Here is a 12,688-nt window from a genome sequence, read left to right on the forward strand (position 1 = left end):
GGTATCCTACATATTTTTCGAGGTACTATTCAACAAAGTTGAATAGCTGAGGGCACTAGAAACTATATTAAGGTCACAAATGAATGTATTTAGGCTATACGATAATATACTGAGGGTACCAATTAATATATTGAGGCCACAAGAAAATATGTTGAGGTCACAAATGAACCAGTAAACCAGTAACAGGGTTATGGGTGCCCAAGGCGGGAGACCCCACCTCGCAACTAATAGGACCTCCTTAAAGGATCTGCTGCTAATGCCCTGGTACCAGATACTACACTACACCTTCGGAGGCCTTGTGGAATTCATGCTTTGACAAGTCAGGGCTGCTTTGGTGGTTCGAGGGGAATCCATAGAATATAATGTGGTAGGTGGTTTTAATGTTATGGCTGGAGCAGTTCAGAAGTAGTAGTAGTGATGTTCCTTTTCTAGACAGGAAATGGTTCATGGACTGGGCATGTGAAAGAATATAAAAGAGCAATAATTTGCATAATATCTGTACTTTTTATTGATTATTGCCACATTTAAAGCAGCAGTCCTTAATGTTTTTTTTTATTGTTTCTGAGTGGGGAGGGGTGAAAATATGCTAATAAATGGCATCAGTGTGCTGCGCGACCATCCCTGCAATGTCCAATATATGCATTCTAAAAACAACTAGAGTGGTCTGGTAGGTTTTGCTTGGGGGGTTTTCTGGCCGTGTAAGGTTTTTACGTATTTCCGTCCCATCCACAGCCTCAAAAAAAAGGGCCGAGCACCATAGGCTTATCTGAGCAATCGCAGTGCTGCTAACAGCGCTGATACAAACAGAACGGCTACTGCGAGAACTACAATTTTAAAAAGTTATCACGCTTCATCTTCATCTGCGGCTCGTTCACCCACTGTCAAACCAAAGAAACGGACAAACTGTAAACTCGCAATGTTTAGAATCATCCGCTCTGAAAGGAGACCGCACCACAAAGCACATTTTAAAAGTACCCTTTCGCTGCTCGGTGCAATTACACATTCTCACCAGAGAGGTCTCCAAATCCTCAAATCCCCAAAACTTACAGACTGTCACTTTAATAATGTCATTTACTGTCCAAACTAGCTACAATTATGTGATAAAATATACATATAATCTACAATCATATAAAGTCATGTTAAACCTAATATTACTGTTTATTATATTATTATAAAAAACGAGAAAAAACATGAAAAACTGAAGATGAAAAGTGAGCTTGTAACCATTGATGTTTATTAAAGTGTTTACATTTTTTCAGATGTAACAGACGACCCCTTTCCCTTTGATCTGCACTGCCATTAAAATATACACAGTGAGGTGAATCGTCTACAGCATTACAGCGGTTACTGGTCTACCATGTTCAGAGGCTACGGTACTGAGGCTGGTAGCTCCACTACTGTTCAAAAGTTTGGAATCACTTCCAGTTTTAACAATGTTTGTAATTCCACACTTTTTTATGTTGCAGTTTAGAGATCAAATAATAACTATCAACATACTGTGAATCTCTCACTTATCCAAAAACAACACACATTCAACAGAGAGAGAGAGAGAGAGAGAGAGAGAGAGAGGTAAAAAAAAAAGACAAATCAGAGAGACAGACAGGACATAAAGATGGAGACGGTGCATGAGAAAGAAAGACAGGGCACGGAGAGAGAGAGAAAGGTGAGAGAGAAGAGCAGGACAGGAGGAGACAGAGAGTGCATGAGAGATAAGGACAGGACCAGTAAAGAGAGAGAAAGGGAGACAGCAAACAGTAAACACAGGGGTTTAAGGGTTCTTTAGTAAAGCTAACGGTTCAATATAGAGCCATCAACTCAAAGCCAGGCTCTATAGAAAACCCCAATACCTCAAAAAGCGTCTCCGAAACTCTGCAGAAACGTGATTACACTGAGAAAATCAGCAGTGCGCCATTAGATCAGTGGTGCCAAACCTTCTGTACCATATAAATAAAACAGCTGGATTATTGTAAACATGGCAACCCTGCCACCTATCATTAATCATTAATAATTCAATAAAATCATGTTGCCCTGAAGTATCTGACTTGTTTAAAACAGACATGATTAAAACAGTCAGGAATTAATTTCATATATTTATTTAATTAAAAAATCTCATTTCTTTTACTAGAAGCCAAATGAGGAACACCCCCCCCCCTCTCAGAACTGTTCACAGTGGTGAACATTGAGGGTTGGTGACACCAAATCTAAATAATGTTCCTTAATACAGAGAGTTGCTATTATTAATAATTATGAACATTTTAGATCTTTTATTTTTTGAGCACTCAGGCCCCATCCACGCGTATCCGGATTTTTTTAAAAGCAGATATTTCTGTCTGTATTTTGTATTTTCACAGTGATGGTGAATTAAAACTGACGTCTGAAAAGCTACATAACATAAAGTTATGAAAATACCTATAGAAATGATGTTGACATTAATTAAATACGAAGATACTGCCTTGAAGTAACTGATTTATGTAACACAGGCAATAACAATTGTGCAATGTTTCAGTTTATTACGTTTATTGATTTAGTGCCAAAGAAAATTTCATTCCGGTTAATAAAAGCCACATGAACTGCACTGAAACTGCGCAGAATTGTGATCCATACATTATTCAGACTCAGATTCAGACAGTGCAAATCTGTGGCATAAACAGTAAACACAGGGGTTCTTTAGTAAAGCTAATGGTTCAATATAGAGCCATCAACTCAAAGCCAGGCTCTATAGAAAACCCCAATACCTCAAAAAGCGTCTCCGAAACTCTGCAGAAACGTGATTACACTCAGAAAATCAGCAGTGCACCATTAGATCAGTGGTGCCAAACCTTCTGTACCATATAAATAAAACAGCTGGATTATTGTAAACATGGCAACCCTGCCACTGGAAAGAAGCTGGAGTCGGTGCCGTTCCAGAGAATGAACCATTTAACACAGAACTGAGCGCAAGGAAGATTCCTAAATGGTCGAGTGAGCATCACTCTGAACTCTCTCTCTCTCACACACACACACACTCTGCTTCATGTCTGCATACGGGGTGAGAAAAGCTTTATTTTACCATTATTGGTACGGTTAGGTTCGCTGGTGGCTTTAGACAGCTCACAACACCTGTACGCCTGTATTTTTGTAGACTTGGCAACCCGAGCTTTTATCTCCACCACTGTAAGGAAACCCCAGTCAGTACGTTTCCTTTTGAAGAAGACTTTTCTCAGAGGGTCGAGCGAGCATCACGCTGAACACTCTCTCTACCAATTAAGATGATCTAAGATCATCAATTTTTGTCACGGGTTTATTGTAGACTTGGCAACCCTGGCTCCTATCACCATCACTGTGAGGAGAACGAAGTGTTCATAGAATGAAGTGGCCGAGCGAGCATCACACTAAACACTCCCTCTCCCAATAAGACAATTTCATCACAGGTCCAAATACATGCTGGATGTTGTAAGGACTGTCTTTATTATGCTGTATTTTTGTAGACATGGCAACCCTGGCTTTTATCTTTTTAAGGAAACCCAAGAAGAAGACTATTCTCGGAGGGCTGAGCGAGCATCACACTAAACACTCCCTCTACCAATTAAGATTAAGAGGAGCAAGTTGTGCGCTGTATTTTTGTGGACTTGGCAACCCTGGCTCCTATCACCACCACTATGAGAACGAAGTGTTCCTAGAGTGAAGTGGTCGAGCGAGCATCACACTAACCACTCCCTCTCCCAATAAGACCATTCCAACACAAGTGTAAGTACATGCTGGATGTTATAAGGACTGTCTTTATTAAGCTGTATTTTTGTGGACTTGGCAACCCTGGCTCCTATCACCATCACTATGAGGAGAACGAAGTGTTCCTAGAGTGAAGTGGTCGAGCGAGCATCACACTAAACACTCCCTCTCCCAATAAGACAATTTCATCACAGGTCCAAATACATGCTGGATGTTATAAGGACTGTATTTTTGCGCTGGATTTTGGTAGACTTGGCAACCCTGGCTCCTATCACCATCACTGTAAGGAGAACCAAGTGTTCCTAGAGTGAAGTGGTCGAGCGAGCATCACACTAAACACTCCCTCTCCCCATAAGACAGTTCCAACACAGGTCCAAATACATGCTGGATGTTGTAAGGACTGTCTTTATTATGCTGTATTTTTGTAGACATGGCAACCCTGACTCCTATCACCACCACTGGTTTCCATAGAATGGAGTGGTCGAGGGAGCATCACACTGGACACTCTCTCTCTCTCTTTCTCAGAGTTCGGTGGGCTTGCCCTGGCACTCGCGTAACGTGGCTGCTACCCACCCCCGCTGATCAGAGAGATGAAAAGCACATTGATTATTGATTACTGATTATTGATTATTGATTACAGACTACAGGCCACCTGATCAGTCAATCGGTCAGTCGGTCAGTCGGTCATGATCTGTCCGGGCAGCCCCTCGCACTCCACGAGCCCCGTGGAGGTGAAGGGCGTGATGGTGTCCAGCGAGATCTCGCCATCGCACTCGTGGGGCAGGAGGGCGTGCGCGTGGGGATGGGGGTGCCTCCGCGAGGCTCCGGACGAGATGGAGACCTTGTCGAGTCGCGCGCCCGTCTGCTGCTGCTGCTGGAGGTTGGTGGGCGCGTCCTTCTGCAGGGTGGTGTCGTGGTGGTAGGACACGAGCTCGTTGCTGAAGTTGACGGCCTCCACGGCGGCCGCGCCGCCGCTCGCGAACAGCCTGTTGCAGCCCAGCAGCGACGAGAAGGCGCGCCGGAAGTCGGCGTTGAAGGCGTAGATGACCGGGTTGAGCGACGAGTTGGCCCAGCCGAACCACACGAAGATGGCGAAGGTGGTGTCGCTGACGCAGCGGCAGAAGGGCACGGCGCAGTTGAGCACGAAGAAGGGCAGCCAGCAGCACACGAACACGCCCATGATGACCGACAGGGTCTTCAGCACCTTGGTCTCCTTCTTGAAGGTGGTCTTGAGCGCGTGCTCGTCGGGCTCGTGGCCGTGCGCCGTCTGCGAGTGCGAGTGTCCGGCGGCGCGCTCCAGCGAGGAGATGCGGCGGATCTGCGTCTGCGCGATGCGAAAGATGCGCGTGTAGGTGGCGATCATGATGAGCACGGGGATGTAGAAGCTGATGAGCGACGAGGAGATGGCGTAGGTGCGGTTCAGGTTGGCCTTACAGTCGGCGTGCGCGCTCGCGGCGGTGGCGTTAGCGGCGAGTGCGCGCTCGGGCCGCGCGTCGCGCTCCGGCTGCTCCTCGCGCCGCTCCTCGTCGCCGTCGCGCTCGCCCTCCGGCCGCTCCTCGCCGCCCTGCTCGTGCCAGTTGAGCTGCACGGGGATGAAGGAGATGAGCACGGACAGCGTCCACGCCACGCCGATCATGGCGAAGGCCACGCGGTGCGTCATGCGCCGCTCGTAGCGGAAGGGGCTCGCGATGGCCCAGTAGCGGTCCACGCTGATCATGCACAGGTTGAGGATGGACGCCGTGGAGCACATGATGTCGAAGGCGATCCACACGGCGCAGAAGCGCCCGAAGAGCCACGTGCCCGCCACGGCCGACATGGCCTCCCACGGCATCACGAGCACTGCCACGAACAGGTCGGACACGGCCAGCGACACCACGAAGAAGTTGGTGACCTTGGAGCGCAGGTGGCGGAACTTCACCACGGCGGCGCACACCAGCGTGTTGCCCAGCAGCGTGGACACGATCAGCAGGAAGAGGACGAAGCCGAGGAGCGCGCGCGCGCTCCCGCCGCCCTCGAGGTCAGCATCGGACAGGTCGCCGTCTGCGCGCACCACGGTCTCGTTGGTCCAATTGTCCGAGCGCTCCATCCGCGCGTAAAACCCACACCTCTCCCGTGCGTAATTACGCGGCGTCCATCCGCGCCGGAGCTACTCACCTAGCCTCGCGTGTTTTTATGAGGGTCGTACCTGCCCATGCTGGTTTGGATGGGTAGCTCCTGTCTGGACTGGGGGTCTTGCTGTGGTGGGCAGCTGCAGCCAGTGCTCCGCTCTAAAAGCAGCGCGCGCCAATTCTCTCACTCTCTGTTGGTCCCTCAGCGCGTTGTGGGTGATCGCCGTCGGCTCGCGCCGTCGTGCACCGGTGACGCGTTTCGATTGGCTGCCCTCTGAATATTCAAGACTGTTATGATTGGCTGGAGTTTAGACTTAGCGGTTGGACTGTTAAAGGGGAACTCCACCCAACTTTCAGAACTGCACTATAATGAAGTGGTGAAGATGTGAGCACAGACAACCAGAGAGCTTTGGTGTGAAACGCTCTGCTCTGGAGAAACGTGAAGGTTCAGAAGTGCACACATTGGTGGTGGATGGAACCAGACGTCTTGAGGAGTTTAACACCTCTATACGCCACATGAAATGATTATGGGAAGATTCCGGCTGACACTTGAGACCTGTTTAGTGTATTACATGGTGGAGAGGCACATGCAGGGCATTCCCAAAATCATTACAGACTTATTATATTAGCCTCTATTATATATAGCCTCTTGGCTCCACTGCAAAAAGTAAGAAATGGTAATTATATTTTAGGCCAAAACTACAGGAAAACAATGTCTGAGGTATTAGGTGGAGAATTCATAACCATTGTACTGCATTTACTTACTGTTAGGGAATGTTAAGGGGCGTTAAACTTTCCAGACGTCTGGTTCCATTCACCACCATTGTAATCCCTCCTTACAGTCCTTTTGAACGCCTTCGAGTGCCTAAAACAAACCACCCTGAATCACGTTGTTTACATTTTCACCAATAAATTCTGCAGAAATGTTAAAAACAGTTTCCAGTTAAGACTTTGTGATAGTTTTGTCTCCTCCGAGCGCCAGCTAACACACTTGTTGGACTACTTAACTGTGATTACTGTTTGTATTGATTGATTAATTGATTGAATGACCTTGGTTGTTGAATGTTGGTTGTGATTGACTGGTGTTTTCTGACCACTGGCTAGAACTGTCCTTTACGTTATACAGTATATATCTTTATATACTGCACAACCAGCACTGCTCCCAGCGGACCACATACACACACACTTAACTACACACACATGTTCATGTTCAGGGAATACTATGTGCAATACCCCCCCCCCCCCCCCCCCCCATGTGCAAATAAGAGTCTTTTGCTGTAAATAATACTGTTTATTGCTTTTTTAATTATTATTTATATTGTGTATATAGTGTAAATTATTTATCCAAATTTTTGTAACTGAGTGTCTTGCTATCCCTTTCTGCTGTTACACTGGGAATTTCCCCACTGCGGGACTAATAAAGGACTATCTTATCTTATCTTATCTTATCTTTAACTTATTCACTTAATTCCTCATATAAACCTCATTAATAAACCTCATTAATAAACTCGACTCAAACCTCATGGATTGGTTTCACTTCTTGTTTGTATGCCGTTGGTCTGTTGCTGCTGATTTTCATTGTTTTTGATGCTGTAACATTTTCTGACTGACCCTCAAAACGTCTTAAACAACTCTGTTAAATACTTTTAAAATAATAAAATAATCTGTGACCAAAATTCCAACGTTCTCAACTCCCCTGCTGTGTGTGGAAGCTCCACGTTTACACACATGAAAGATACTTCCCTAATGAGAACCCAATTGTCTTATAATTGGCCTCATGAATAATTTTTAAAACGTTCATCTTTCCTGGTTAAAGAAACCCCCTAATGGAAGTACGGCTGGTCAGACTGTGAATCTGAAGGAAAGCTGTGAAAATGAAGACCATTCTAAAGACATTACAGATGAAGTTGTTGACAAGCACAAAGCTGAAAAAGGCTACAAAATAATGTCAGAAGTGTTTGGATCTTCCAGGGAGCTCTGCTGGATCAATAGTGAGGAAATGGAAGCCATACCACCCAGATACCCCTGCCTAGACAAGAGCATTCATTAAAACCACAGACATGCCAACAATCACTTTGAAGGAGCCACAGAGTTCAGTAGTTGAGACTGGAGTGAAGGTGCACCAGTCAACGATATCAAGACCTCTGCATACAACTGGCTTTTATAGGAAAGTGGGCTCCCCCTACAGTAGGAAGGGTCATTTGTGCTTTGGGCCACACATTCTTCTGGACAAGCTGATAGAGACAGAACCTTCATTGATAGTGAAAGCATGTGGATTGAGGCGGTAAATATGACTCGGGTAAAGCATTGTCCTGCCCACTTCTCCAGGGTTACATACTGCACTTAGCAGCGTGCTGAGCCCAGAGTAGCAACGTCAGCGAGGCCATTCTCCCAATCACAGCCAGTGGAGCATCACAACGATTTAGATTTTTTAATTTTTTCATTTTACGATAAAAAAAAAGTTACATAATGTTGCTTTAAATGAATAATCTGCTCCCAGTGGCCGCGGATCAGGAAAAAAAGGAACCCCGCTCTGTGCTGGAGCAGGTTTCTGCATATTCATAGGCAATCATGCTTGATTTCGAATGTAATTTGTGTGATGAAGAGATAATGGTCTTCAAGAACAAACACGCAATGTTCTCAGCTTCTTCTTCTTCGTACCTTTTGTGAGCGAGTTCAGCTGCGCAATGCAGAATTACGAGTGTGACGTAAATGATTAGCGTTTTTTTTTCTTTTTCAGGATTGCGCACCATTCATTACGGGCCAGACACCAGGGGAAATTGTGTTCTTTATTATTAATAAACGGGCTAAGAATAATTCGAGTGTATTATTGCCTGTGATAAGACTTCGGTGGAACAAAGAACCTGTGAAGAGAACAATGGTGAAGGCAGAGGAGGCATCTGCACGCCAAGAAGGCCAAGACCCTGTCTGCCTATTAAATGTATTGTACATCTTTGGTTAATAAGGGGTGAACACGGTACTCGACTCCTGTAATGACAAGCAGACATACCCATGGTAAAATATAGTACTTGATTTTAAGTGCACCTAAAGATGTAGTCCACTCATATTCCCAATTTACAGAGATGATAATAGGACAAGGGAAGGAAAAAAGCCCCAGAAGCCAACATCTGAGCACCCTGCATGGTCAGTACTTGGTAAGACCGCCCTTGTCAAGTATCACAGCTTGTCTAAGCTTTTACACCTGCCACCTTTTACCAGTGAAAGGTTTCCTGTGCCACTGGCTGCAACACAACCCCAAAGCATACTCAACCCGCCCCCATGCTTAACAGTTGGAGAGGTGTTAATGAAGTTCTCGACCCTTTTCTCCAAACCATAACAATATCATCATCAACCATAACAACCATAATAATATCATACTGCGTCATAGCTGCAGTCCAAGTACTGCTCCATTCAAAAGCTCACGTCTAGCCAAGTACAGTCTCACAGTAATGCCCAAGATATCCCCTACTGAGGACCTGCCCTACTGAGGGCCTGCCCTACTGAGGTCCTGCCCTACTGAGGACCTGCCCTACTGAGGTCCGGCCCTACTGAGGTCCTGCCCTACTGAGGACATGCCCTACTGAGGTCCTGCCCTACTGAGGACCTGCCCTACTGAGGACCTGCCCTACTGAGGTCCTGCCCACTGAGGACCTGCCCACTGAGGTCCTGCCCTACTGAGGACCTGCCCTACTGAGGACCTGCCCTACTGAGGTCCTGCCCTACTGAGGACCTGCCCTACTGAGGACCTGCCCTACTGAGGTCCGGCCCTACTGAGGTCCTGCCCTACTGAGGACATGCCCTACTGAGGTCCGGCCCTACTGAGGTCCTGCCCTACTGAGGACATGCCCTACTGAGGTCCTGCCCTACTGAGGACCTGCCCTACTGAGGACCTGCCCTACTGAGGTCCTGCCCACTGAGGACCTGCCCACTGAGGTCCTGCCCTACTGAGGACCTGCCCTACTGAGGACCTGCCCTACTGAGGTCCTGCCCTACTGAGGACCTGCCCTACTGAGGTCCGGCCCTACTGAGGACCTGCCCTACTGAGGTCCTGCCCTACTGAGGACCTGCCCTACTGAGGTCCTGCCCTACTAAGGTCCTGCCCTACTGAGGACCTGCCCTACTGAGGTCCTGCCCTACTGAGGACCTGCCCTACTGAGGTCCTGCCCTACTGAGGACCTGCCCTACTGAGGTCCTGCCCTACTGAGGCCCTGCCCACTGAGGACCTGCCCTACTGAGGACCTGCCCTACTGAGGTCCTGCCCTACTGAGGACCTGCCCTACTGAGGTCCTGCCCTACTAAGGTCCTGCCCTACTGAGGACCTGCCCTACTGAGGTCCTGCCCACTGAGGACCTGCCCTACTGAGGACCTGCCCTACTGAGGTCCTGCCCTACTGAGGACTTGCCCTACTGAGGACCTGCCCTACTGAGGACCTGCCCTACTGAGGTCCTGCCCTACTGAGGACTTGCCCTACTGAGGACTTGCCCTACCTCGGGGCAGGTTGATGATGATATTGTTATGGTTGTTATGGTTGATGATGATATTGTTATGGTTTGGAGAAAAGGGTCAAGAACTTCATTAAAAAGAACACCTCTCCAACTGTTAAGCATGGGGGTGGAGTGAGTATGCTTTGGGGTTGTGTTGCAGCCAGTGGCACAGGAAACCTTTCACTGGTAAAAGGTGAAAGCACCAGCGCGAGGGGACGAGGGAACTTGCCTGAGGGAATCTGATTACAGAAAACGCATGCAGCCTAGGCTTTGGAACCTTAGTGTTTGTGTCCTTGCAGTTTCAACAGACCATCATATTTTCCAATAGAGCCGTTATGGGAAAGCGAGAACCAGATACCAGATACTATCCAGGTGTACACAGGGCCCTAAGACTCTTTCCGTTCCTGTTTGGGAGATTTTCAAAATGCTGTTTTGATGGTGCAGAGGCACTGTGAGGACCACTGGAAAACCTTCAGCTTGCCTTTCTGGAGATAACTGTTGTGTCTTCTTCAGTTGGCAGTTGAAGTAAACCTGTGGTGATTTGACCTGTTTTGTGCTGCAGATGAGGCTCTCAATCTTGTGCCAATTATATCAAAACTCCACTGAAAATGAAACTTGGTCATCCTTGGATCTGAGAAGGCTAATGTGGAGCATTTTTGTTGATTTCGTTAAAGGAATCAAGCGCTGTTGGGACGTATAAGTAAACCGCATGGCTCATGCACGGTGCGTTTGCGCCCTCTAGTGGCCAAGACAGTTTTCCTCTCTGTAGGTCTTCAACACACAAAGACTACAGCAGAGGACCCCCATAAAGCATGAAGGTTCACTTAGGGCCGGCATATATATATATATATATATATATATATACATCTATGTATAGAGCTCAGTATATTATTATCTCTCTGTGTGTGTGCATGTTATATATATATACATATATACTACAGCAAAGGCCATATATATATATATATAATAAACTCATAATTTTGTGCAAAAACACCCCAGACAGTACGCTGCACCAGACAATATCTGATTGCTCGCACCAGTAGTTACAGATGCAAACTACTGAACCCCTAAGACCACGCCTATTTTTAATAAGTAGTGGTCACAAGATCATCATTTTTTGAGGCCTCAAATTTAAGTAAATTCAAGTAAATAATATATTGAAGCCACAAGATAATCTATTATTTTGTGGCTTCAGTATATTAACCCCAGTGGATTCTAATATTTTAGCTTGCGGCCACAATACATCATTTTTGTGGCTTCAGTATTATTTTGTGGCCACTACAAACTTTGACAGTAGCCTCAGGATATTATCCCGTGCTCTCAATATGTAACATTCTAGGCCTCAATATTTTATGTTGTGGCCTTAATATATTATTCTGTGACAGTAATCTCAGGATATTATCCTGTGCTCTTAATTTATAACATTCTGGGCCTCAACAGGTTATTTTGTGGCCTTAATATTGGATATTGTGGTCTCAGTATATTAACTTGTGGCCTCAATATTATTTTGTGGCCACTAGAAACCTAGTCAGTAGTATATTATCTTGTGGTCTGAATTTATAACTTTCTGGGCCTCAATGTTTTATGTTGTGGCCTTAATATTGGATATTGTGGTCTCAGTATATTAACTTGTGGCCTCAATATTATTTTGTGGCCACTAGAAACCTAGTCAGCAGTATATTATCTTGTGGTCTCAATTTATAACTTTCTGGGCCTCAATATTTTATGTTGTGGCCTTAATATTGGATATTGTGGTCTCAGTATATTAACTTGTGGCCTCAATATTATTTTGTGGCCACTAGAAACCTAGTCAGTAGTATTTTATCTTGTGGTCTCAATTTATAACTTTCTGGGCCTCAATATTTTATGTTGTGGCCTTAATATTGGATATTGTGGTCTCAGTATATTAACTTGTGGCCTCAATATTATTTTGTGGCCACTAGAAACCTAGTCAGTAGTATATTATCTTGTGGTCTGAATTTATAACTTTCTGGGCCTCAATGTTTTATGTTGTGGCCTTAATATTGGATATTGTGGTTTCAGTATATTAACTTGTGGCCTCAATATTATTTTGTGGCCACTAGAAACCTAGTCAGTAGTATATTATCTTGTGGTCTGAATTTATAACTTTCTGGGCCTCAATGTTTTATGTTGTGGCCTCAATATATTATTTTGTCTCCATAGAACCCTTATACTTATATATATTTTTATTTATATAGTATTATTATTATTATTTATTTATGTTAACTGGATAAAAATATAAACACATTTCACCAGTTGTGTCCATATTTTATCTGGTGGATATGATGGAGCACCGTGTGTCTATTGGGGAAGCGTTTATTGCGAGGGGGTGTAGTTACTCCCTCTCGCCGGCAGGTGTCGCTTTAG

The 12,688-nt window shown here is 45.6% G+C and overlaps 1 protein-coding gene across 1 annotated transcript; it reads right to left on the reverse strand.

Annotated features, from left to right (window-relative positions):
* Window positions 1-1,529: 1,529 nt before the first annotated feature.
* LOC140564470 (D(1)-like dopamine receptor) lies at window positions 1,530-6,010 on the reverse strand. The gene has a single exon (XM_072689967.1). The coding sequence runs from the start codon at window positions 5,792-5,794 to the stop codon at window positions 4,385-4,387; it is 1,410 nt and encodes a 469-aa protein (XP_072546068.1). The 5' UTR covers window positions 5,795-6,010; the 3' UTR covers window positions 1,530-4,384.
* Window positions 6,011-12,688: the final 6,678 nt, after the last annotated feature.

Source organism: Salminus brasiliensis, chromosome 10 (assembly GCF_030463535.1).
Source record: "Salminus brasiliensis chromosome 10, fSalBra1.hap2, whole genome shotgun sequence".
In the NCBI taxonomy this organism is placed as follows: Eukaryota; Metazoa; Chordata; class Actinopteri; order Characiformes; family Bryconidae; genus Salminus; species Salminus brasiliensis.

What these genes read in the sequence shown, in the direction of transcription:
- LOC140564470 (XM_072689967.1), bottom strand. Translation starts at nt 5,794, where the DNA reads ATGGAGCGCTCGGACAATTGGACCAACGAGACCGTGGTGCGCGCAGAC.